The sequence below is a fragment of the Mastigoproctus giganteus genome, chromosome 5 (genome assembly GCF_048544385.1).
Source record: "Mastigoproctus giganteus isolate SK-2022 chromosome 5, ASM4854438v1, whole genome shotgun sequence".
Classification (NCBI taxonomy): Eukaryota; Metazoa; Arthropoda; class Arachnida; order Uropygi; family Thelyphonidae; genus Mastigoproctus; species Mastigoproctus giganteus.
In genome coordinates, this window is record NC_143579.1 from 193,823,558 (window position 1) to 193,849,452 (window position 25,895).

At 38.5% G+C, this 25,895-nt stretch overlaps 1 protein-coding gene across 1 annotated transcript in view; it reads left to right on the forward strand.

Moving 5' to 3' along the window:
* LOC150085960 (dynein axonemal heavy chain 8-like) overlaps nucleotides 1-25,895 on the forward strand; it is a 1,559,705-nt gene that overhangs the window by 1,088,066 nt on the left and 445,744 nt on the right. The window contains exon 64 of the mRNA XM_090374756.1: nucleotides 16,984-17,151. Within this exon, the coding sequence (XP_090230882.1) occupies nucleotides 16,984-17,151 (168 nt within the window). The remainder of the gene's footprint in view (nucleotides 1-16,983; nucleotides 17,152-25,895) is intronic.

Below are 25,895 nucleotides of genomic sequence, written 5' to 3' on the forward strand. Positions count from 1 at the left end.
AATTGTTTTGTAGAGACGGGATACACTTAAACAAAGGTGGTGCAAAAGTTTTTGCCAGTATTATTGAGGATACCTTAAAGGTTCAGGGACACGGCTAGTTGGGGGTGGGGGGGGAAATGTGGGTAATACTGACACACACTTATCTGATAATATTGGTCAAAGTAACTCTTGCACATACCTCAAGAGTTCTTATGTTACTCCAACTGGACATATTATCTAGATTTCCTAATTCATTTCACAAATATACGTGGTCTCAATTCTAATCTCAACGATGTCCATTTCCACTTGCAGTCTTCCAAACCCCATGTACTTTTTCTGACTGAATCTCAGTTATCAGTTGATTCAACTACTGCTCATCTCAGATGTCCAAATTATTTGCTGTATGATTCCTTTCGCCTCAAAGGTGGTACTTGTGCATATGTCCGTTCTGATATTCCCTGTCAGAGACTTGGCAATTTGGAATCTCCTCTCTTTGATCTTCTCTGGCTTAAAATCTCTCTACCTCATTGTGTAAAATTCATCTGTTGTCTCTACCATTCTCCCAACTCCACTAATCACTTGGAGCTCTTTGACTTCCTCTCTTTGCAACTTGACTTTCTCCAGTCCAACTTTCCTAACAGTGAGGTAATTTTCCTTGGTGATTTTAACGCTCACAACTCCAGCTGGCTTCCGTTTTCTAGTCACACCGACCCAGCAGGTCGAGATGCTGAGACTTTTGCAATTACTAATGACCTAGCACAGATTGTTCATTTACCTACAAGAATACCGGACAATCCTAATCATACAGCCAATACGCTTGATCTTTTTCTCACAAACAACCCTTCTAAGTACAAGGTTGAAATGAGAGGTCCTTTAGGCACTTCAGATCACAACTTGGTGATTGTCTCTTCTCCAATGGAACCTTTATCTCATGGCTATTCCCAACCTCGTATTGTTTGGCATTACAAGAATGCAAAATGGGGTTACCTGCGAGATTTCTTTTCTTCTTTTCCTTGGTCGGATTACTGTTTCAAAACTTCTGATGTCAACATTTGCTCAGATCGTGTCAGTGAAATTATTCTTGCAGGAATGGAATCCTTTATCCCACACTCCACTTTAAAATCTCGTCCTTTATCTAAACCTTGGTTTTCCAATAAATGTGCTAAGGCTGTCCAAGAGAAGAACGTTGCATATTGTAATTGGCTTGTTTCTAATTCTTCAGTTTCATTTTCTGCCTACACCAAAGCTCGCAACAATTGTAAAGCAGTTATTAATCAGTCCAAACTAGAGTTTGAACAGGCTAAGAGTACAAAACTTGCTTCTTGCCCTAATGGTAGCCGAGCATTCTGGTCTCTTGCCAAAGCTATTGGCCGCAACTTTTTCCCATCTCTGCTCCCACCTCTGTCCAAACCAGATGGTTCTGTTGTCACTTCAGCCAAGGATAAAGCTGACCTGCTAGCATCCCATTTTTCTTCCAACTCATGTATTAATGATCTTGGTAAAACACCTCCCACCATTCCTAACACGCTCCATTCAATGCCTCCTGTGGTCTTCCGTCAAAAGGATATCAGAAGGATTTTGATGAATCTTGATGCTAAGAAAGCTCCAGGTCCTGATGGTATTTCTCCACTTGTTCTCAAAACCTGTGCTCCTGAACTTACTCCTATTCTTTGCTGCCTTTTTTCACTTTCTTATTCCAAAGGTGTTTTTCCTTCTGCTTGGAAATTTGCTCATATCCAGCCAGTTCCTAAAAAGGGTGACAAATCCCTCCCATCCAATTATCGTCCCATTGCAATTACTTCTACTCTTTCTAAAGTAATGGAGAAATCAATTAACCGCCAACTCTTAAACTACCTAGAAACCTTCCGTCTGATCAACGATCGCCAGTATTGATTCCGTCAGTGTCGATCCACTGGTGATATTCTGGCTTATGTTACCCATTTATGGACTAATTCAATGGAAAGGTTCGGCGAAACACAAGTAGTTGCTCTTGACATCTCAAAGGCTTTTGATCGTGTTTGGCATAAAGGTCTTCTAAACAAGCTTTCATCTTATGGTTTGCCAACTGTTTTTAGTAATTGGTTATCCAGTTTTCTCTCTGATCGCTCACTGAGGGTGATGGTAGATGGCTCTCTGTCTTCTAACTTCTCCACTAATGCCGGTGTCCCCCAAGGTTCAGTTCTTTCCCCCACTCTTTTCCTCTTGTATATCAATGACCTTCTCCCATTGACTGGAAATCCTATCCATAGTTTTGCTGATGATAGCACATTGCATTCAACTTTCCATTTTGAGAAACCTTGTCCAGCTCAGTCAGCTTCAAGTTCTGGAATATCTGCTGCCAATTCCTTAAATGCCGACCTTCAGGTAATTCTCCAGTGGGGCAAAGACAACTTAGTTGATTTCAACCCTTCTAAAACTGAATCTTGTCTTATATCTCGCAAAAAGGATTCTTCTGCTCCTATGCTTATCTTTAGTGACACTCCGATTTCTAGGCAAAATGATATATCTCTTTTGGGGATTACTCTGACTTCTAATCTCTCTTGGCACAAGCACATTACAAATATTGCTTCCTCTGCATCTAAAAAACTTGGTTTTCTCTTTCGCTCTCGGTGTTACTTTTCTCCCAAACAGCTGCTCACTCTGTATAAATCGCAAATCCGCCCTGCCATGGAATAGTGTTCCCACATCTGGGATGGTGCCCCCAAAACCTCTCTCAGGCTGCTTGATTCCATTCAGAAGAGGGCAGTTAGGTTAATTAATGATTCATCTCTAACAGAGTCTCTCCACTCGCTTTCTCATAGACGCACTGTTTCTGCTGCATGCCTCTTCTACAGATACTTCCATGGGCACTGTTCTTCTGAATTGGCTTCTATAATTCCCGCTCTCTCTTTCAAAACAGTCCGAACACGTGCCGCCACCAGCCAACATCCATTTACTGTCCAACTTCAAACCCACAGAACCAACTTTTCATCTTCCTCATTTATTCATTCAACTGCTGTTTTCTGGAACAACCTTCCTTCATACGTATTTCCTGAAAATTACAATCTACAGAAGTTCAAGACCAATATCAACAAATATCTTCTTTCGTCTTCTCAACCTCCAACCCAAGCACGGTACTAAGTACTATAGGTTATAATACCTCTCGTGTTTGGGGTTCTCATAAAAAAAAAAAAAAAAAAGATGTTCTGGGGGCAGAAACGTTTCAAGGGAGCGGGTAGCTAATGCCAGGGAAGAGAGCCTAAAAAACTTCAAGATTTGTCTTACGGTTGTTAAATATACAAGAACAGTAAGTCTTAATTGTTTATATAGTAATGGTGAAGTGTCGTCAATAAAATGGGCGAATTCGAACTTCCGGTTAAAACAAGTAACGCAGACATAATAGGGCTTACGGAGATGTGGTGCCATCCGGAAATTGGAGATGATGAGTTTCAGTACAGCTTGTATAATATATTTAGGAAGGATAGTATAGATAGAAGGGGTGGTGGGGTAATGGTTCTTATCAGAAGCAGCCTGAGTCCGATGATAGCTTTCCCGGATTCAGACGTTTCACATGCTAGTATAGAATCTGTATGGTGTGAGGTAGTTAGAAACAAAGGTATAATGCAAGTAGGAGTAATCTACAGACCAGGTTGTTGTGAAGATTATGATGAAAGCCTCTACATGCAAATGGAATGAGCAAGTAAGTCTCAATGTCTTATTATGGGAGATTTCAATTTGCCTTTAATTGATTGGAGTAAGACGGAAGGCAACTCGACATGGGGAACAAAATCTTTAAATCAACTAGATGACTGTTATTTGTATCAACATGTCAAGGAAAGTACCAGAGAAAAGAATATCCTAGACCTCATCATTACCCATGAATCAGATGACATAACAGGGCTGACAGTAGAGGAACCAGTAGTAGGAAGTGATCATGAAGTTCTGCGGTGGATGATGATGATAGAGGTAGCAGCAGTAAAAGGCAAAGGAATGGATTTCAATTTCAGAAAAGGAAATTACGATTCCTTAAGGTACTACATGGCCTCTATTATTTAGGTATATATCGCACAGAGAACGAATACAATTGAACTGTGGTATGCTTTTAAAACATTAATCCCAGATGCCTTGAATGCATATTTACCATTAAAAATATACTCCATGAGGAGGGTTCCTAGTAGGATGAATAGTGAAATTGCCACATTACTTGAGCAGAAAAAGGTGGCATGGAAAGGTTGCAGAGCAATAAAACGTACTGAAGCCTATAACAGCTACAAGATGATCTGTAATAGAGCCACAGAAAAGGTTCGACAGGCAAAGGAAGTGACGCCTCCGTAGCCAGGTGGGAGGGAGCAGCAGTGCACACGCTTCTTGATTAGACAGGGGTTCGAGCCCATCACCACCAAATACAAAGGATGCGGAAAGGTCAGGGAATGACCACCACCACATATTTCCAGAGGAATATGGCCTTAGTTGCTAATACTCCTAAAAATCAAATAACAAACAAACAAACAAGCAAAGGCAGTTTATGAGAAATCACTAGCAAACAGAGCAAAGAGGGTGGGGGGGCATAAGGAATTCTTCACATATATATATATGCCAAGAAGAGCAGGACAAACCAGATCGGACCTTTACGTAAGGGAAAGGGGATAATATTAAATACAGCAGCTGCCATTGCAGATGAACTCAACAGTTATTTTGCATTGATATTTATAAATGAAAAACCTTTTGTGGCAATGGAAAATTGTGGGAGCCAAGTTGAAAAATATGTAATTAATGATATTGAAATTTCGCGATTATTTAATGAAAAAACTTTCGAGCCTACAGGCCAGTAAGGCTCCAGTATACCCTATAATCTTAAGGGAGGCGACAGGTGAGTGCATTGAACCATTGAGGCTAATTCTGCGAGCATCACTAGACTCTGGGGAGATTCCGTTGGATTGGAAAAGTGCAAATGTATCTCCCATACATAAGGGTGACTCTAAGAGTGTAATGGGAAATTATCGACCTGTCAGTCTGACTTCAGTGGTAGCGAAAATCATGGAGGCAGTGATCAAGGGTGGAATTCAGAAACATTTGGATCGAATTTAAATTCTCAAGGATACTCAGCATGGTTTTGTAAAGGGAAAATCATGTTTAACAAATCTGGTTCGCTATTTTGAAAGGGTCACTCACGAGCTGGATTTAGAGAATAATTTTGACATTGTTTATTTAGATTTCAGCAAAACTTTTGACTCAGTCCAACATGAGCAGTTGCTTTATAAGCTGGAACAGGTTGGAATCACTGGGAAAATCCTTAGATGGATAGCAGGATGGCGTCAGGGCAGGAGGCAGAGCATTGTGATAAATGGCTATTCCTCAGATTTTTTTTTTTTATGTAAACCCCAAACACAAGAGGTATTAGAACCTATAGTACTTATTACCGTGCTTGGATTGGAGGTTGAGAAGATGAAAGAAAATATGTGTTGACATTGGACTTGAACTTCTGTAGACTGTAATTTCAGGAAATACGTATGAAGGAAGGTTTTTCCAGAAAACGGCAGTTGAATGAATAAATTACGAAGATGAAAAGTTGGTTCTGTGAGTTTAAAGTTGGACAGTAAATGTATGTTGGCTGGTGGCGGCACATGTTCGGACTGTTCTGAAAGAGAGAGCGGGAATTATAGAAGCGAATTCAGAAGAACAGTGCCCATGGAAGTATCTGTAGAAGAGGCATGCAGCAGAAACAGTACGTATATATGAGACAGCGAGTGGAGAGAGATTGTTAGAGATAAAGCATTAATTAACCTAACTGCCCTCTTCTGAATAGAATCTAGATGCCTGAGAGAGGTTTTGGGGGCACCACCCCAGATGTGCAAACAATATTCCGTGGCAGGGTGGATTTGCGATTTATATAGAGTGAGCAGCTGTTTGGAAGAAAAGTAACGCCGAGAGCAAAAGAGAAAACCAAGTTTTTTAGATGCAGAGGAAGCAATATTTGTGATGTGCTTGTGCCAAGAGAGATTAGAAGTCAGGGTAATCCCCAAAAGAGATATATCATTTTGCCTAGAAATCGGAGTTTTTGCAAGATATAAGACAAGACTGAGTTTTAGAAGGGTTGAAATAAACTAAGTTGTCTTTGTCCCACTGGAGAATTACCTGAAGATCGGCATTTAAGGAATTGGTAGCAGATTTTCGAGAAGTTGAAGCTGATTGAACAGGGCAAGGTTTCTCAAAATGGAAAGTTGAATGCAATGTGCTATCATCAGCAAAACTATGGATAGGATTTCAAGTCAATGGAAGAAGGTCATTAATATACAAGAGGGAAAAGAGTGGGGGAAAGAACTGAACCTTGGGGGACACTGGCATTAGTGGAGAAGTTAGAAGGCAGAGAGCCATCTACCATCACCCTCAGTAAGCGATCAGAGAGGAAACTGGACAACCAATTACTAAAAACAGTTGGCAAACCATAAGATGGAAGCTTGTTTAGAAGACCTTTATGCCAAACATGATCGAAAGCCTTTGAGATGTCAAGAGCAACTACTTGTGTTTCACCGAACCTTTCCATTGAATTAGTCCATTTTCCATGGGTAACATAAACCAGAACATCACCAGTGGATCGACACTGACGGAATCCATACTGGCGATCGTTGATCAGACGGAAGGTTTCTAGGTAGTTTAAGAGTTGGCGGTTAATTGATTTCTCCATTACTTTAGAAAGAGTAGAAGTAATTGCAATGGGGCGATAATTGGATAGGAGGGATTTGTCACCCTTTTTGGGAACTGGCTGGATATGAGCAAATTTCCAAGCAGAAGGAAAACCACCTTTGGAATAAGAAAGTGAAGAAAGGCGGCAAAGAATAGGAGTAAGTTCAGGAGCACAGGTTTTGAGAACAAGTGGAGAAATACCATCGGGACCTGGAGCTTTCTTAGCATCAAGAATCGTCAAAATCGTTCTGACATCCTTTTGACGAAAGACCACAGGGGCCATTGAATGGAACATGTTGGGAATGGTGGAAAGTGGTTTACCAAGATCATTAATACATGAGTTGGAAGAAAAATGGGATCCCAGCAGGTCAGCTTTATCCTTGGATGAAGTGACAACGGAACCATCTGGTTTGGACAGAGGTAGGAGCAGAGATTGGAAAAAGTTGCGGCCAATAGCTTTGGCAAGGGACCAGAATGCTCGGCTACCATTAGGGCAAGAAGTAAGTTTTCTACTCTTAGGATGTTTAAACCCTAGTTTGGGCTGATTAATAACTGCTTTACAATTGTTGCGAGCTTTGGTGTAGACAGAAAATGAAACTGAAGAATTAGAAACAAGCCAATTACGATATCCAACATTCTTCTGTTGAAAGACTTAGAACTTTTATTGGAAAACTAAGGTTTAGATAAAGGACGAGATTTTAAAGTGGAGTTTGGGATAAAGGATTCCATTCCTGAAAGAATAATTTCACTGACACGATCTGAGCAAATGTTGACATCAGAAGTTTTGAAACAGTAATCCGACCAAATAAAAGAAGAAAAGAAATCTCGCAGGTCATCCCATTTTGCATTTTTGTAATGCCAAACAACATGAGGTTGGGAATAGCCATGAGGTAAAGGCTCCATTGGAGAACAGACAATCACCAAGTTGTGATCTGAAGTGCCTAAAGGACCTCTCAGTTTGACCCTGTACTTAGAAGGGTTGTTTGTGAGAAAAAGATCAATCGTGTTGGCTGTATCATTAGGATTGTCCGGTATTCTTGTAGGTAAATGAACAATCTGTGCAAGGTCATTAGTAATTTTAAAAGCCTCAGCATCGCGACCAGCTGGGTCGGTGTGACTAGAAAACGGAAGCCAGCTGGAGTTGTGAACATTAAAATCACCAAGGAAAATTACCTCATTGTTAGGAAAGTTCGCCTGGAGAAAGTCAAGTTGCAAAGAGAGGAACTCAAAAAGCTCCAAGTGATTAGTACAGTTGGAAGAATGGTATAGAGACAACAGATGAATTTTACACAATGAGGTAGAGAGATTTTAAGCCAGAGAAGATCAAAGAGAGTAGATTCCAAATTGCCAAGTCTCTGACAGGAAATATCAGAACGGACATATGCACATTGGGACATATGTAGATTGGGTTGATGTAAGAAGCGGTTTTCCCCAAGCATCAGTATTAGGACCACTGTTTTTTTTAATTTTCATAAACGACATTGATGAAGGGATAGAGGGCGTGATGTCTAAATTTGCAGATAATGTTAAAATTGGTAGAGTAGTTAATGATCACTGTCAAGCTGAGCTTCTTCAGAGAGACCTAGATAGACTTCAAGAATGGCAGCTATGCTTTAATCCAACAAAGTGTAAGGTTACACCTGGAAAACAGTAATCCCAAAATAACTTATTCACTTTGTGGAGTTCAACTAAACCCAGTACTGGAGGAAAGGGACTTGTGTGTTACGATACGGTCAGACATGAAATTCTCTGAGCATCGTAAACAGGTTGCAAGGAAAGCCCATGGTGTCCTTTCGATGATCTATCGAACTTTTGCAAGTAGAGATAGGGACGTGATAATCCCATTATATAAGGCTTTTGTTAGACCACACTTGGAAAACTGTGTTCAAGTATGGAGACCACACCTAAAGAAAGACATCGAGCTTCTTGAAAGGGTGAAAAGACGGTAACTCGCCTGGCAAGATCGGCAAAAGGGTGTCCTTATGAAGAATGACTTTGAATATGTGGGTTGCAGAGTTTGAAAACTAGACACCTTATGGGAGATTTGATTGAGGTGTTTAAGGCTCTGAGAGGCATCAGTAAAATGAATGAGGATGAAATTTTCAAGATTATAAATGATGCTAGAACTAGGGGACATAAATTCATGTTATGGTGGGAAATGTTTAGATTGGACTGCAGGAAGTTTGATTTTAGCCAGCGAGTTATAAATCGTAGAAAATGAAAAAGACCTGGGAGTAAATGTGCAGCCAATTATGAAGTTTTCTGAACAGCGCAGACAGGCTGCCAGAGCAGGTCATGGGATCTTGTCAATGATATACAAGAATTTAGCAAGCAGAGATGAGGTGTTACCCCCCCCCTGTATAAGACAGTGGTCAGGCCACACCTTGAGTACTGCATACACGTCTGGAGACCGCAATTTAGGAAGGACATAGAGCTGTTGGAGCAAGCACAGAAAAGGGCAACAAGATTGGTGAGGGGAACGAAGGGGTTGTCTCTCTTACAAAGAAAGGCTCAAGTACTGCAAATTGCAGCTTCTGGAGAATAGGCACTTACGGGGGGGGGGGGGGGGATGATCTGATTTAGGCATATAAGACCTTGAATGGGTTGAGCAGGCTTAATTCTGATGGGATTAAGAGCTTCATATTGTTCAGATTACGAGCCTGACGGAGTATAAATTCAAATTGAGAAAGACAGTTATAGAATAAATGTGTGGAAATTTGCCTTAGCCACCAGGTAGGATTGCTGGAACAGATTTCCATCTGTTGTTATAGAAATTGATAGCTTAAATAAATTCAAGGAGGAATTCGACAAACTTTTAGAGGGAATGGATGTGTGAAATAGGTTTTTTTTTTTTTTTTTTGGCTGATGTTACATAAGCTTGCTTTCTTGTATCACATACCTCTACTACTACAAACTGAGAAGTCAAGCTGGTCAACTACTTTCTGTGTGTCCATAGCCAGTGGGCAAGAGTATTCCACATTTCAACAATAGGCTCTGATAAATCTTCTAATGTAAGCACCCTGTTAGAGTTTTATGAGAGAGTGGTTTTCCTGTACCCCACAAAGGGTGATCTGTTGTTTTGCTGAAGTGAATATCTGAATCGTGTGCAAACTTAGACATTAAGCCTGCTATACCTTCATCAATATCATTAATAAATACAGAAAACAACAATGGAACCAACACTGAACCCTGGGGGACTCTACTAATAACAATAGTCCACAAAGAGCATTGTTTATTACCACTCTATCTTCTCCCACTCAAACATCCCTTTATCCATTCTAGCAACTTGCCCTTAATGTCACACTGCTCCAATTTGTACAGTTGTCTTCCCTGTGCAACAGTATCAAAAGCTTTCCTAAGATCCGAGTATATGATATCAAAATAATTTTTTGCATCCAATCAAATTGGTGAGACGAGACTTCCCCTTAACAAACCCATGCTGTCTCTGAATTATAACTGAAGTCTTGTCTAGATGATCCTGCAGTGCTTCTTTAACCAGTGCCTCCATTGATTTCCCTGGAACAGAAGTTAAACTAATAGGTCTAATTACTTGTGTCACCCTTTTATCCTCCTTTGTGAATTGGGGTCACATTTGCACATCCCCAGTCCATGGGTACCTCCCCTGAGTTCAAGGAACCTGTCATAATTATGGCTAGTGGTTTGCTTACTTCCTTTGCTGTCTCCTTCAATATAACTGGATAGATCCGATCCATCCCAAGTGCCTTTCTTATGTTTATCTTCAACAATTTCTGCTCCATTTGGCCCTCATTTATTAAGAAATCATTTAGCTCATTGCCAGGGTTTAATACACCTCTGGCATTCCCCTCCCAGAATAACTCCTCATTTGTAAATGTAGATGCAAAATACTGATTCAGTTTGTTAGCTACCTAAGCAGGATCATCAACAAGTGAACCTTCAAAATGAAGTGGACCAATCTGATTCATCCCCTTCCTTCTAGAGTTTACATTAGTTACTCTTTGCATCTTTTGCCAATGATTTCTCATAATCTGCCTTTGCCTACCTAACCTTCCTTTTGACTTGATTACAGACCAGCATAAATCTACCATAGGCTTCTGTATCACTTAAATTAAAAATCGCAATATTCATGATCATCTGTTTACATAGAACAAAAACAGTATATACACGTTATTTATAACTTCAAACTTATTCAGTGTCTCAGAACGTACAGTTCTTGAATGGCGAATTGTTGTGCATTTGAGCAGGTACCGATGAAGTGGTCGCCTGATTGGTAAATTAAATGTTGCATTCTGGACAACACAGATATGTATGCTGCTGCTATGCAGTATGTACTCAGATTTAAGGAAGCATGCAGGCTTGAATTGTCCTCTGAAAACATGCCGTGTGGCAAAAATTAATTTTCAACCCACCCTCTGCTCTCATCCTGATGCGACATACAGGAGTGCAATTTTGTCATCTAGCCTCGGGTGTTGAAACAGCTTGACACAGAACTGATATGGTCTATCAGTGGCATCCCTAGGATACCAGTACCCTTGGCACCTGCCCCAATGCCAAGGCATTCCTATGCCACTGCATGTTTATCTGATGATATTTGGCAAAATAATGCTGACACCTACTTGAAGAAGTCTTGTTTATTGCTGCAACAGTAGCAACATTTCAAATGAGAGGGAAGATAAAGCTAAGGAAATAAGCCTAAATAACTTCAAGGGGATGTGACAGGGTAGTAAACTATACAAGAAAGCTTAATCTTAATTGTGTCTATAGTAATGTCAAGAGTTTTTTCAATAAAATGGCTGAATTTGAACTCCTGGTCACAACTAATGTTGACATAATAGGGCTAACTGAAACATGATGCCTTCAGGAAATTGGGGATGACAAGTTCCACTACAGTACATGAACTCCCCAACTTATGCAAATTCGACTTTATGTAAGTTTTTTCCAGCCAGTGCAAACTGAAAAAAATATGGAAACATATTTTGTATCTGTAGGGATAAATAGAGGTATTGTGAAAATATCATAATGCAAACACAATAACACTTTTTTTTTCTTTTTTTTTTAAATTCATTCCAAGTTTTTGGAAGTTGAAAATTTCGCTATATTACTAAACTATTTATCTCTCTAAAAGGTCATATTTATAATGGAACTTGCACTACCCTTTCATCATTATCATATGTTCCTGTTATAAGAATCAATTTTGAATGCCTTTCTGATATTTTTCTAAACCACATTTCTGGAGGTCATGACCATAAAACAAAAACAATTTGCACTTTCTGGTTTATTAATCTTTTCTATTAGTACGTCTAATTATAAACGGGTAGTAAACTTGCTCTTATTGCATTTGCACTAATACTGATGACTGCAACTGTGTGGGTTTTTTACGTTATTATGGTGAAATGTGTTTCCCCTTCACTGAAATCTTCAATCAAAAAAAAAAGCAAATTTTCAGAAACTTCTCTTCGTTCCTATTTACGTATTACAGTAATGAAGGGAAAGTGACCAATGGAAAGTGCAAGTAGTGATAGTGCCAGGAAATGAAACAAAATTGATTTAGAAATGAAGATGAAAATGTTTAAGAAGTACGAAGCAGGACAAAGTTTGTCATCTATTGAAAAGGAATTTGGTCTCACTGCTTCAACAGTGAATACTCTTTTAAAGGACAGTATGCTTATAAAAGAACATGTCAAAGGATTAACTGTGATCACAAAACAGTGTTCAGGTGCTATATCGAAGATGGAACAGCTATTAATAATATGGATGGAAAATCAGATTCAGAAGCGAGTGCCCCTGAATCTAATGACCATTCAAACAAAAGCAACAAGTACTTATGAAGATATTAAGGATAAGTACGGCTAACCCCAAGCCAAGTTCATGGCAAGCAATGGGAGGTTTAATAGGTTCAAGCATTGCCGTTGGTTTCCACAACGTTAAAGTATGCAGTGAAGTTGCCAGTGCCAATTCTGCAGCTGGAGAGAAATTTTGTGATGTGTTGGAAAAAATTATTGACGAAGGCAACCATTTAACGCAGCAAACTTTTAATGTTGACGAAACTGCTCTGCTTTGGAAAAAAATAACGGATTGAACTTGTATTACCAAAGAGGAAAAGACAATGCCAGGTTTCAAGGCTTCAAAAGATAGGACTACACGACTACACTCTTGCTTGGGGCTAATGAGCGGGAGATTACAGATAAAACCACTGCTTGCATATTCTGGAAATCCTCGTGCATTTTCAATCAAACTAAGAGCATGGATAACAATATCTCTCTTTGAGGATTGGTTTAAATGCTGCTTCATTCCCGAGATTGAAAAATATTGTAAAGACAATGACATTCCTTTCAAGATTTTGCTTCTATTAGATAATGCTCCTGGACATCCTAAGCATCTAGATCATTTCAATTCAAATGTGAGAGTCATATTTCTACTGCAAAACACAGACTTCACTCATCCAACCTATGGATCAGGGTGTTATTTCAGTTTAAAGGCATACTATTATGCATGACATTTGCTCAATCATTGTCTGTGGTAGACGATGAGAAAAATTTTACGTTAAGAGACTTTTGGAAATCTTACAATATTTACCACACCATGTTCAACATTAATAAGACCCGGGTGGAAATTACTAAAAGTTGTTTAAATGGTGCATGGAAGAAAATATGCCCACAGCACATAAAAGGCTTCAAAAGATTTGAAAAAAACAAATCATATGAAGAGGTTACAGATAAGATTGTAATGATTGCAGAGCTACTTCAGTTGGAGGTTTATGCCAAGGATGTGGAAGAGAAGAAATTATCTAATGAAGAACTTATTGACTTGCAGGCAGTGATATTGAAAGAAGAAAATGCTGACGAAGCTGAAGATGAACCAAATGAGGAGCCAAGACGCTTCATCACCAGAGAGATGGCAATGGCATTTCATGAAATTATATCGGCAATGGCAAAGTTTGAGAAGATGGATCCTGACAGCGAACAATTCTTAAAAGTTAACAGAGGGGTGAATGATATGCTTTCTTGCTGCAAATAAATCTACAATAAAAAAAAAATAAAAATAAGCCACTGTCCAGTCATCCATATTAATATGTTCTTTCATAAGGTTGAGCAGCCGACCCCCTTCTAAATCTCCACAGCCACCTCCGCAGCGCTGTACTTATCAGCTGAAGACATCAGTTCTGGCAACAATGCTCAAAAGCTTACTGATGTTATGCCTGTCTCCTCTCTTTTTTTGTAATTTTATATTTTTGAAATTTTTTAAATTGCTCGCTTTTGTAATTTTTCCTGCACGTGAGATAAAATATTGAATAAATACAATAAATAATTCTTTTTATATGTTCATCGAACATTTCTTTTTTGATTCAGTCAATTCAGCAAACACAGTTGTGAGTGCTGCACAAGCATGGGAGAAATTCCGATTTACATAAGAGTTCTGCAGAATGCAACCCTTACATAAGTCAGGGAGTGGCTGTATGAATAAAATGTATTTAGGAAGGATAGGGAAGATAGAACAAGTGGTACTAGTGGCATGCTTCTTATCCAAAGCGCCCTGAGTGCTAAAAGAGCTTTTGCTGAGTCTGAACTTATGTCTGCCAGCATAGAATGTGTGGTGAGTTAGTTGGAAGCAAAGGTATAACTAGAGTAGGAGTAATCTACAGACCAGACAATTTTGAAGCATATGATGAGAGTCTCTACATGTAGATGGAATGGGCAAGCAAGCATGGATGTCTTATTATGGGTGACTTCAATCTGCCACAGATTGATTGGTATAAGTAGGAAGGAAACTCACCTTGGATAAAACATTTTTTAAGTAAACTTGATGATTGTTATTTGTACCAGCATGTTAGAGAAAATTCTAGGGGTTTAGAACATTCTTTACCTCATTATTACTCACAAATCCGATGAAATAACAGGGATTAAAATACAGGAAAAATGTTACGATAATTAAATGCAAAGGCGCAGTTTCAGAAGAGGAACTTTGACAGTTTAAGGTGCTATATGGCATTTTTTAATTGGTGGGCATTGCAGAGTGAGAGTAAAAACACTTGAATTATGGCATACCGTTAAAGAAAAAATCACAGAAGCCACGAATGCATACATACCATTAAGAAAATATTTCAGAAGGATGGATGACTGATACAACTAAGCCAAAAAAGATAGCATGGGACAATTACAAAGTGATGAAAAGTAGTGAAACCTACAACAGCTACAAGTTGATTTGTAATAGTATGGCAAATAAGGTTAGAGAAACCAAGACAGCGTACGAGAAAGCAATGGTTAAAAGAAAAGAATAGTGACAAGGAATTTTTCATGTATGTGAACACAAGGAAGAAAAAAGTGAACCAGATCGGACACCTTGTGCACTGGGTGTAGGAACTTAGTCAACCTAGCCAATGTATCATCAATACATAAAGGCAGTTAGTATTAGTAATAGTAATAGTAATGGCCACATGGTACAAGAAAGCCTATGGCTTATGCTGCACCAGCCAAAAAAAAAAAACAAATAAAACAATGATAAAAAAATTAATAATAATAAATAAATAAATAATAATAATTAATAAAAGAAAAGGAAATTAAATCTATCATCCTATGCACTTCCCTGACCCGAAGGTACCATCCAGATGACCTTTGAATTTCCCCAAGCTGTCAGCCTCTACCACCCATGTAGGCAACTTATTCCAGTAATTTATAACTCGCTGGCTAAAATAAAACTTCTTACAGGCCAATCTAAACATTTCCCCCCCCCCCCGTAACTTGAATTTATGTCCCCTAGTTCTAGCATCATTTATAATCTTGAAACTTTCGTCCTCATTCATTTTACTGATGCCTCTCAGAGCCTTAAACACCTCAATCAAATCTCCTCTAAGGTGTCTAGTTTCCAAACTCTTCTCACATATTCGAAGTCTTTCTTCATAAGGATGCCCTTTTGCCGATCTCACCAGGCGAGTTACCCGTCTTTGCACCCTTTGAAGAAGCTCGATGTCTTTCTTTAGGTGCGGTATCCATACTTGAACACAGTATTCCAAGTGTGGTCTAACAAAAACCTTATATAATGGGATTATCACGTCCCTATCTCTACTTGCAAAAGTTCGATAGATCATCGATAGGACACCATGGGCTTTCCTTGCAACCTGTTTACAATGCTCAGAGAATTTCATGTCTGACCATATCGTAACACCCAAGTTCTAAGAGCAAAGCCTGTAACTACACACTGATTAGCCTTACTCAGTAGTAAAAAAAGCTTAGAGGCAATGATTAAGAGTGCAATGCAGGGATATTTATGACATCTGAATAACACACAACATGATTTTGTTAAGGGAAAATCATGATTAATTAACTTTAACTATTTTGAAACAGTTATTCTTGAACTGGATGTAGGAACAGTTACAATATAGTTTATTTGGATTTTAGCAAGGCATTTGAATTAGTCCCTCATGACAGATTACTGTGTAAGCTGTAACATTACTGGAAAATTTCTAAGTTGGATTGTCAGGTGGCTGCAGGGCAGAAGGCAGAGGGTTGTGATTAATGGATATTCTTCAGATTGGTGTAAAATCAGAAGTGGGGAACTCCAAGCATTGCTTCTTGGACCACTGTTGTTTCTGATTTTCATAAATGACATTTATGAATGGATAGAAGGCATGATGTCCAAATTTGCAGATGATATATAGATTGGTAGAGTAGTTAATGATTAGTACCAAGCAGTGCTCCTTCAGGAAGATTAAACAGGCTGCAAGAATGGTTAGAAAAGTGGAAGCTGTGTTTTAATGCAGCAAAATGCATGGTCTTACACTTGGGGAATAGCACCCTAAATTAATGATATACTTGGTGGGATTGACTTAAAAAAAAAAAAAAACTAGAGGAAGAAAGGGATCTAGGAGTTATGATACCATCAGATATGAAGTTTTCTGAGCAGTGTAATCAAGCAGCCAGGAAGGTCCATGGTGTCCTATCAGTGATTTATCGAACGTTATCTTGTAAAGATAGGGAGTTCATAATCCCATTTTAGAATTTGGAATACTGTGTTCAAGTATGGTGACCTTATTTGAACTTTTATGGCTTTATGCACAAAGTTTGAAATTCTGCGAAAAACTTTCTCTGCAGAGTCCACCCCTATCAGAAACTTGCTCCAAAGAGCCCACTACTATCAGAAACTCACCATATAGAGCATGCATACCACAAACATTTGGAAAACTACTCATGCATGGATTAAAGCTGTTAACAGAGCCTAAAACCAACTTGTATTAAAATGTGCTGAGAAATATGTGAGACATCATAATGAGTCTAATCAAAATTCTGTAAGTGAAAAGCAAAGCAGTATTCTGTTTTTTTGAATAATCTTAATATGCATGATATATATATATATTTTTCTTTTCAGACTCTACAAGCTTCAGATATTGCTACTGTACGTAAATTGGGTAAGCCTCCACATTTGATTATGAGAATAATGGATTGTGTTTTGTTGTTGTTTCGTAGTCGCATGGAAGCTTCAGCACCTGACCCAGAAAGACCATGTCCAAAGCCATCATGGGCAGATTCCCTAAAAGTGAGTAATACATTATTTTTTGTTAGAAACATAGTTAACTGAATTGCAGTCTATATCTCAAAAGTTTCATGATTGGATTGCATAAAAAGCATGAGATATTTACAAACTGCTGGTTTTTGTTTCCTGTCAGCATTTCTGCATTTAATTGAAGCTGCTTGAAAATATTTTCTGGAATGCTCATCATCAGATATATCACACCTTTTTGAATATTATCAATATCTGTTTAGTGAACTCTTAATTTCTTATTTAAGCAGGGTGAACAAGAAAGATAAAAAAAAAAAAAAAAAAAAAAAGAAACAAACAAAACAAAATAAAAAAAATGTAGTAGGAACAAAAATTGATGTATACTTGCCAGCCTTTATTGTTTTGCTATGATTTCTGATATTCATATCTTATTTTCTAGTAAATTTACTTTTCTTTCAGGTTTGACGTCAACTTCTTGTTATTTATTTTTAATGTTTTTCATTTTTAATTTATGTTAGATGTGCTGTTTTATTTATTAATATGGACTTCAAAAAACCATTAGGAAACTCTGCTCTTGTGAAACTGTAGAGATTATATTCTAACATCTATATTGTTTACAGCCAAAAATATCTATCACATTCTTAGTATATACTTTAGTTTTCTGTCTTAGGCAGTACCAATAACAGTACCAATAATAACAATAACTTTGGGAGATAACCATAGCTGTTGTAAATGGTTATCTCCCAATTATTTAATAATAATTTTAAAAGTATATTTTAAAACATATATCTTATCTGAGAATTGATTTTTTTTTTTTTTTTTTTTTTTTTGCTAATATTGTTTTCTCCACTTGTATCAGGTGTCAGATACTTATGGGAGATAAAAATGAAAAAAAGTAAACAAAAAAGCTTTCTCTTTTATAGGTGAAGAAAGTGTTGTTTTTCATTTAAAGCATTCTTTGCTGCATAATACTGTACAAATTGTTCATTAAGTTATACGTTATCAGATGGCGTTCTGTTTCTGTGCTTGTGAACATTTAACTGTTACGTTTAATATCAGTTGATATATATACAAAATGGAATAACTCAACTTATTCTGACCCTGGATGCCAAGTGAATGTTATCAACCATTTTCTCTGTGCTTAAAGTGCGATTGTCTAAAAGCGATTTATAATTCTTTTAAGTTCCTATCCATAAGAAATTTATTTATATAATAACAGCTCCTGTTACAAAAGTACTTGTACAGAGCAAGAAAGGAAAGCCACCTTTCTTTATTTTTCATATTTCTATTACTAACACTTACTGCTTTACGCTTGGTCACACCAGGCTCTGCTTTTGCCTCCCCCCTTTGGAGGGCTGGACACTTTGGCAGAACAGTTAATCTGCCAAGGGCCAAAAGGAGCAAATATGGATCACAATGTGTTTCCGCTTCTAGAGCCAAGAAGCTCTCGGCCAGAGTTAGATATTGAACATGATACGTTGCAACCCAAGAGGTTTAAAACCAATTCCTCGGTGACAGATTTTCCTGCATTTCTCATAATGCACTCTCTTTCAAATCAGCCTCTCAGTAAGCTGTCTCTGATCCTTATCCAGAAACACCCTGAAGTCTGGCAGGATCTCCTAAGACAGTCAAGAAACTGCAATCGGGACCTACTAGTGGAAATAACGAACTGCAAACATTCTGAGAAACTGCTGGAATTCCAATAAAAGTTTCTTCCCATTCAACCCTAAATACATCTAAGGGTGTTATATTCAGCTGGAATCTAATGAATGTCAAGGAGGAGGGGATAACTCAAGAGTTTCAAGATCAAAATATCATTGCCGTGAAAAGAATTATGGTTAAAAGAGACAATACACTCACACCTACAAGGAATATTATTCTAACCTTTAACACATCAAATCTACCATCATCAATAAAAGCAGGCTATCTACTTTGCCGCATCCCTACATTCCTAGTATGGCCACTCTCAAATGGCTTGCAGAGGAAACCAAGTTTGTCGTCACAACTGTGGGTCCTCTGATCACACTCGAAGTGACTGCCTGGCAAAAAAAAATTAACCTGCCCCAACTGTAAAGGCAACCATCCTGCTTATTCAAGGACATGTGACAGATGGAAAATTGTGAAATATAAGATTGAATATAAAGTAAGTTTTCAAGAAGCAAGGAAATCAATTGTTCCCAGTATGATTAAACGTACATATTGCACAAAAATATCATTCAGTGGCCACCCAAACTGATGTTACAGTCCCTTCAAACACTTCAATCTCTGACTGGGCTCAGACTGTTCTTTCTCAGCAACAATCCAATATCCCAAAGCAGTTGAACCAGGCAAGCAGTACTGCACTAACAGTACCAGCTACATCTCCTTCTCCTCCCCCAGTGATTGCTTCTACATTGAATAATCAAAGCTCAAATTTAAAAAAGAATATCCAAGAAACACCTATGGATACAATTGACTCGTGTAGACAAGAAGACCCGATTCTAGAAATATATGTGGAAGAAAATGTGGACACTGGTCAGCCATTCTTTTCAAAAAAAAAGACAAACCAAAGCTTGAACGCCATAAGCCAGACACATTAAAAAAACAGTCAGATACAGATTTTTCTACTAAACACCAGTAATGCCTTATATTCTACAATGTAATTGTAGAGGATTTCATAGCAACCTTAATGATATTCAAGTCTTAATTAACTGCTACTCTCCTGTTGGTTTCTGTCTACAGGAAACCTATCTAACTTCTCAAATTTCTACCAACATAAAGAACTGTTCTATCTATCGACAAAATCGTATTTCTCGTATTCTGTACCTTGTGAACTCCTCTGACCATTTGGTCATCTCAGAGTATAAACAGAAATTTTAGAAATTTTTAATACTTCCAATGCCAGCCGTGGGGGTGGACCACCTTGGTCATTACGAAGATCCCTACCAAACAAATTGTTTTGCAAACTGAAATTGAAGTTTTTGCCGTACGTTTAATAACCCAGATTGCATTAACACTAATATCAATAAAGCTTGCACACAGTTATACCTTCTCTTGCCAAGATCTTGAAATCCTGCTAATGCAGTTACCTTCCCCTGTCTGTCTCTTGAGGATTTCAATGGCCACCACCCCTTATGTGATCGACTAAATTAGATAGACATGGCCAACTAATTGAAACCTTTCTGTATAGGGAAAAGCTTACTGGTGCACCCACTCACATACAATTGCCAACTGGACAAACTTCTGCAATCGATCTATCAATATGCTCCCCAATTTTGTTTCCAATCATGGAATGGTCCGCTATGGATGATCCCATGGGAAGTGACTATTTTCCAATCATTTGTGTTCTGTGCAGTACGCAACCACCATTAGCCCAACCCTGCAGGAAATGGATATTTTCTCAAGCCAACTGGGTCAAATTTCAATCAGCTGTCAGCGTGAATGAGAAAATTATACAAACACAGCCAATAGATGAAGCCACAGATTATATCATGTCACACCAATTATCTGCAGCTAAATGCTCAATTCCATTGTCGAATTTCCCTTCCCAATGGCACCATAACTGTTGGTGGAATGAAGAAATCACAAAAGCAAAGAAGCGAAAAAATAAAGCATGGAATTCATTTAATAGATCCCCAACCACAGTTAATCTTATTAACTATAAGAAGCTAAGGCAAAAAGTATGTCTCACACAAAGACAGACCAAGAAGAATTCCTGGATTCGGTTCACCTCTATCTTAAACAAAATCAGTAACTCCAGGTTAATATGGAAGAAAATTAGGCAGATTTCCAGAAAATTTCCAGCCATCCTTTCCCCAATTCTTTCGTGGAATGGGCAAGAACTCTCTCTCTGCTCCTGAGGACATTGCAAATGCCTTGGGCACAACCTTTGCCCAAGTTTCAGCAGCACCAACTTACTCTCTGGATTTCCAGAAAAATTTAGCCCACAATTGAACAGTGATCCATTAACTTTCGAACCTCTGTACTCTTTCCATATAATCAGCCTCTTCAATATTCTGAATTTCTACATGCTATCAAAACAACATGCAACAGTACCTATGGGCCAGACTGAATATATTATATCATGTTGCAACATCTTGAAGAAAAAAATTTGCAAATACTGCTTGTCTTTTATTACCGAATCTTTCTGGAAAACCATTACCCCCACCTCTTAGCACCATGCCACAGTTCTGGCCTTTTTAAAACCTAGGTAAAGATCCTACCAGTCCATACAGTTAGAGACAAATTTCCCTCTCCAGTTGCTTCAGTAAGTTACTAAGTTACTTGAAAAAATAATCCATAATTGATTTGTTTGGATCGTATAAATGCAACATCTACTGAGTAATAATCAGCATGGTTTTTGCCAGAACATGAAAGCTGAGTCTGCAATTTGTCAGGGGCATATTCAGGGGTGGGCAGAGAGGGCATATGCCCCCTTAACCAAAATTTTGAAATTAAAGAAACAGAACGCAGATTCTGTTTATCTTACGATGTTACCTGGACCTGGTTGCCATGGCCTCCCCCCCCTTACGATGCTACCTGGATACGCCACTGAAATTTGTAATGCCTTTGTAAAAAATTAACATCTTGTTATGGTTTCCATAGACATAGAGAAGACACTTGATACTATCTGGCATTGTGACATTCTCAGTGACCTTCATGCTCTTAGTCTATGAGGCAACTTGCCTATATTCATTAAGAACTTCCTCCAGAATCGTTCGATATCACAACTCACTTTCTGCAACATTTTTACAGGAAGGAGGAGTAGCACAAGGGTCTGTACTGAGTGCAACCCTTTTCCCCTTAGAATTGATTCCATCACGAAGGAACTTGCAAATTTTTTGCCTTTAGCCAGCGGGTAGTTGGTTGGTGGAACAGACTTCTATCCTTTGCTGTGGAAGTCAATAGCCTAAATAAATTTAAGGCTGAGCTGGGCAGGTATTTGGATCGAATGGAGAGATGAAATGGGAGCTTTTTTTTTTTTTTTTTGCTGATGCTACATGGCTGATGCTGCATAAGCTAGAGGCATATGATGCATTCTTGCATTATATGCCTCTATTAATGCTAAATACTGTTCAGACCTACCTTTAAGCTGATGATCTCTCTATTTCTTGCCATTCTCAGAAAATGAGATCCATTGAATGGCAATTGCAGATATCCTTGAATAAAGTCCAAAGGTGGGCAGTGCACAATGGCTATCGTCTGTCACAGTAGGAAACCGTTGCAATCCACTTTTTCAATCAACAAAAATTACTTACAGATCCTGAACTTCAGATGTCAAACTTTACCATTCCAGTGACCAAGAAAATCAGATTCTTGGAATTAATCCTTGACAGGAAGTTAAATTTCTTTGTGTGTACTACCTGCCTCAAAAAGCTGAACATACTAAAGGCTTTATCTGCTCTGTCTTGGGGAGCAGACCATACATCTTTGCTGCTCTTATACAGGGTCTTTCAAAAATGATGCTCAATAATTTAAAGGTGAAAAGTACAAACTTAAATAAGCAAAAACAGACCCAGTGAACATCAGGCCAAATGAACCATTTTTGAATTAATGCACATTTTCTGTTAAGATCCGCCACTGACTATGGGAGCACTAGTTTAGCAAAAAGCTATGAATCCTTTGCTAGGGGTGGTTTTATTTAACTTAATATAATACATTTTTAATTTTTGGTTTCAACACCTCAGGATTTTATAGATGTTACATGTTACAGGATTTTCTTTCTAACACCCTTTCCTCAACATCAGGTGTTATGCTTCTGGACCTCCCTGCTTGTACTCCATATGCGAAGCTCCCATGTTCTCTAAGGCATTGATGTACCCTGATGAATGTGCACCTGTTGGGCTGCCTTCAGGAGGGAAATTCTTCTTGGTACAAACGTGCAGCCTCAAGTGCACTACCATTGGCTTTACCATACATGAAGTGCATATTCGCGTACTCGTCGTTGCTGTAACCTCTTTCCACGTTTACTATCCTTTGACAAGTACTAGTATGCCTGCTATGTCTCAGAGCATTGAGACAGGGGAAACAGAGAGAATGAGCATAACTTACAAACAAACAAGTCAGTGGTGGATCCTAACTCTGTACAGTTCACCTTGTCAGTGATGGATCCCAACTAGAAATGTGCAATATCTTGAAAACGATTCACTTAAGGACCCATGTTTACTAGGCTTTTATGCATATTGTAGTCTGTACAGTTCACCGTTAAATTATTGACCATCATTTTTGAAACACCCTATATAGAGCATTGATTAGATCCCATTTGGATTATGGTGCTCCAATCTATGATCCTGCCCGAAAGAGTACACTATGTTGGCTGGTTCCTATACAGCAAAGTGCATTGTGGATTGCCCTTGGTGCTTTCAGGACATCTCCAACCCATAGTTTATATATTGAAGCTCATGAGTCCTCTCTTTGTCTGTGCAGGAAAACACTACTACTTCTTAAATATTCAGCCAAAATACAAAGTTGCTGTCAGCATCCTATTGAGCCATACCTCTTTAATCCACAACTGCAAAATCTCTATAGAAATAAACCCAGTGAAATAAGACCAGCAGGTTTATTCCTTATTGAATTAATACAGAGTTAGAATGTTTCTATTTTCAACAGACAACAAGTAATGAATTACTCTCAACCACCTTGGACACCCCTCCTCAATTAACCTATGATACTTATCTTCATAAATGGGGAAATAATCACCTTCTGATAATCAATGTGAAACAACTCCATGCAAGCCATATTCAGAAATATGCTGACTTTTGCCAGTATATACTGATGGCTGCAAATTGCATTCAGCCGTTGGAGCAGCAGCAGTATTTCCTTCTAATATCATTTTGGCTGCCCTTCCCCCTGAGTATAGCAGCTTCTCAGCAGAACTCCATACATTAAAATTAGCTTTAGAACATTCGAATCACATCCCATTTCTAAAATACATAGTACAGTGGTGCCTCGCAATTCGACTATAATCTGTTACCGAATTAGAGTCGAATTGCGAATTTGTTGAATTGTGGGTCAATATTTTCCATATAAGTTTATGGAAAATTGATTAATTCGTTGTCGGAGAGAAATACACAGTATTATTGACTTTACTATATTCTACCATATAACAAACGAAATTACAAAACACATAATGAGCGCATACATTTCATTGAGCCTTAGATGTTGGAAGGATGTTTTATTTATCTTGTTCTACTCTTTCTCTTCTCCTCTTGGCTTGATCAAGAGTGGACTGTCTCTCCCTCTTTTTCAAGATAGCCTTGAAGTGATGCATAGTAGTGTTGTTAAACAAGTCTGTCATTCTAGTTACAACGGCAGTGTTGGGGTGTCATTTTAAACAAGCAGACTGCACCTTCTCCCAATGGAATAAAATTTATTTAATGGCAGCTGTTGGCATCGGCCCTTTTTCCCTGTCTTCTTCTTCTTCTTCTTCAAGTGAAATTTCCTTTTCTCTCTCTTTTGCTTCCTGTTCGCTGAGTGTTTTGAGTTCTTCCACGATTGGTTCGTCATCGTGATCCTCCACAAGCTCTTCCACATCAGCCTCATCAACTTCTCCTATGTCGAGGTTCTCCCCCGTCGAAATGATTTCTCGCATGGCTGCAGTTGCTTCTGATTCTTCAGTGGCTTGGACTGCATTGTTGTCATCCCGAAAAAAGGAAGGAACGAGTTTCTTCCATGATGCACAAAGGGTCCTCTGTGTCACTCCCTCCCAGGCAGTTTTAATAAAGGAAATGGCGTGAAGAATATTGAACTCAGTCTTCCAGAACTCCTTCAGTGTCTTATCAGAAGAATGAGTCACGTCAAAAAGCTGTGAAAACAAAGCCTTGGTGTAAAGTTTTTTAAAACAGGCAATTACTTCTTGATCCATGGGTTGGATCAGTGATGTTGTGTTTGGAGGCAAAAACTGGACTTTGATGAAATCAAAGTCAATTTCAAGAATGTTTGCCAAGTCTTGGGGGTGGGCACTAGCACTTTCAAGAATCAGCAGTGCTTTCAAAGGTAAATTGTTGTTAATGAGAATTTTTTTTACGCTCGGGGAAAACTCCTCAAAAATCCAATCTTTGAAGACTTTCTGAACTACCCAGGCTTTTGCATTGAATCTCCACATCACTGGTAGTTTGGACTTGATGATTTTCTTCCTAAAGCAGCGAGGATTTTTAGAGTGGTAAACGAGAAGTGGCTTTCCTTTAAAGTCTCCGCTTGCATTTGCTGCCAATAACAAGGTAAGCCTATCTTTCGTAGGCTTATGTCCTGGGAGCATCACTTCTTCTTGCGTGATGTATGTAAGATTTGGGGCTTTAAGCGCTTCCAAAATAACCCAGTTTCATCCCCGTTAAAAATTTGCTGCGGCAAGTAGCCTTCCTTCATGATTAAATCTTCAAATTTTTTCACAAACTCTTCTGCAGCCTTTTTATCTGCACTAGCTGCTTCCCCATGTCTGAGAACACTATGGATACCTGTTCTACCTTTAAATCTGTGAAACCACCCACAACTTGCCTTGAATTCATCAGTTTGATCTGAGATACGTCCTGGAATTTTCTTCTGCAATTCTTCAAAAATTAACCTAGCCTTCTCACAGATCATTGCCTGAGTTACTGGATCTCCTTTCATCTGTCTTTCTCTAATCCAGGTAAGAAGCAGCTTTTCCATTTCTTCGTTGATTAAAGATCTGTTTCTGTCAGAAATTTTCATTGCTCCAACGAACACCCTAGCACCTATAATCTTGTCTCTTTGTTGCCAAAAAGTTGCCATGGTTGACCTAGGGATGCCATACTCTTGAGCTACATCTGTAATTGTTCTACCTT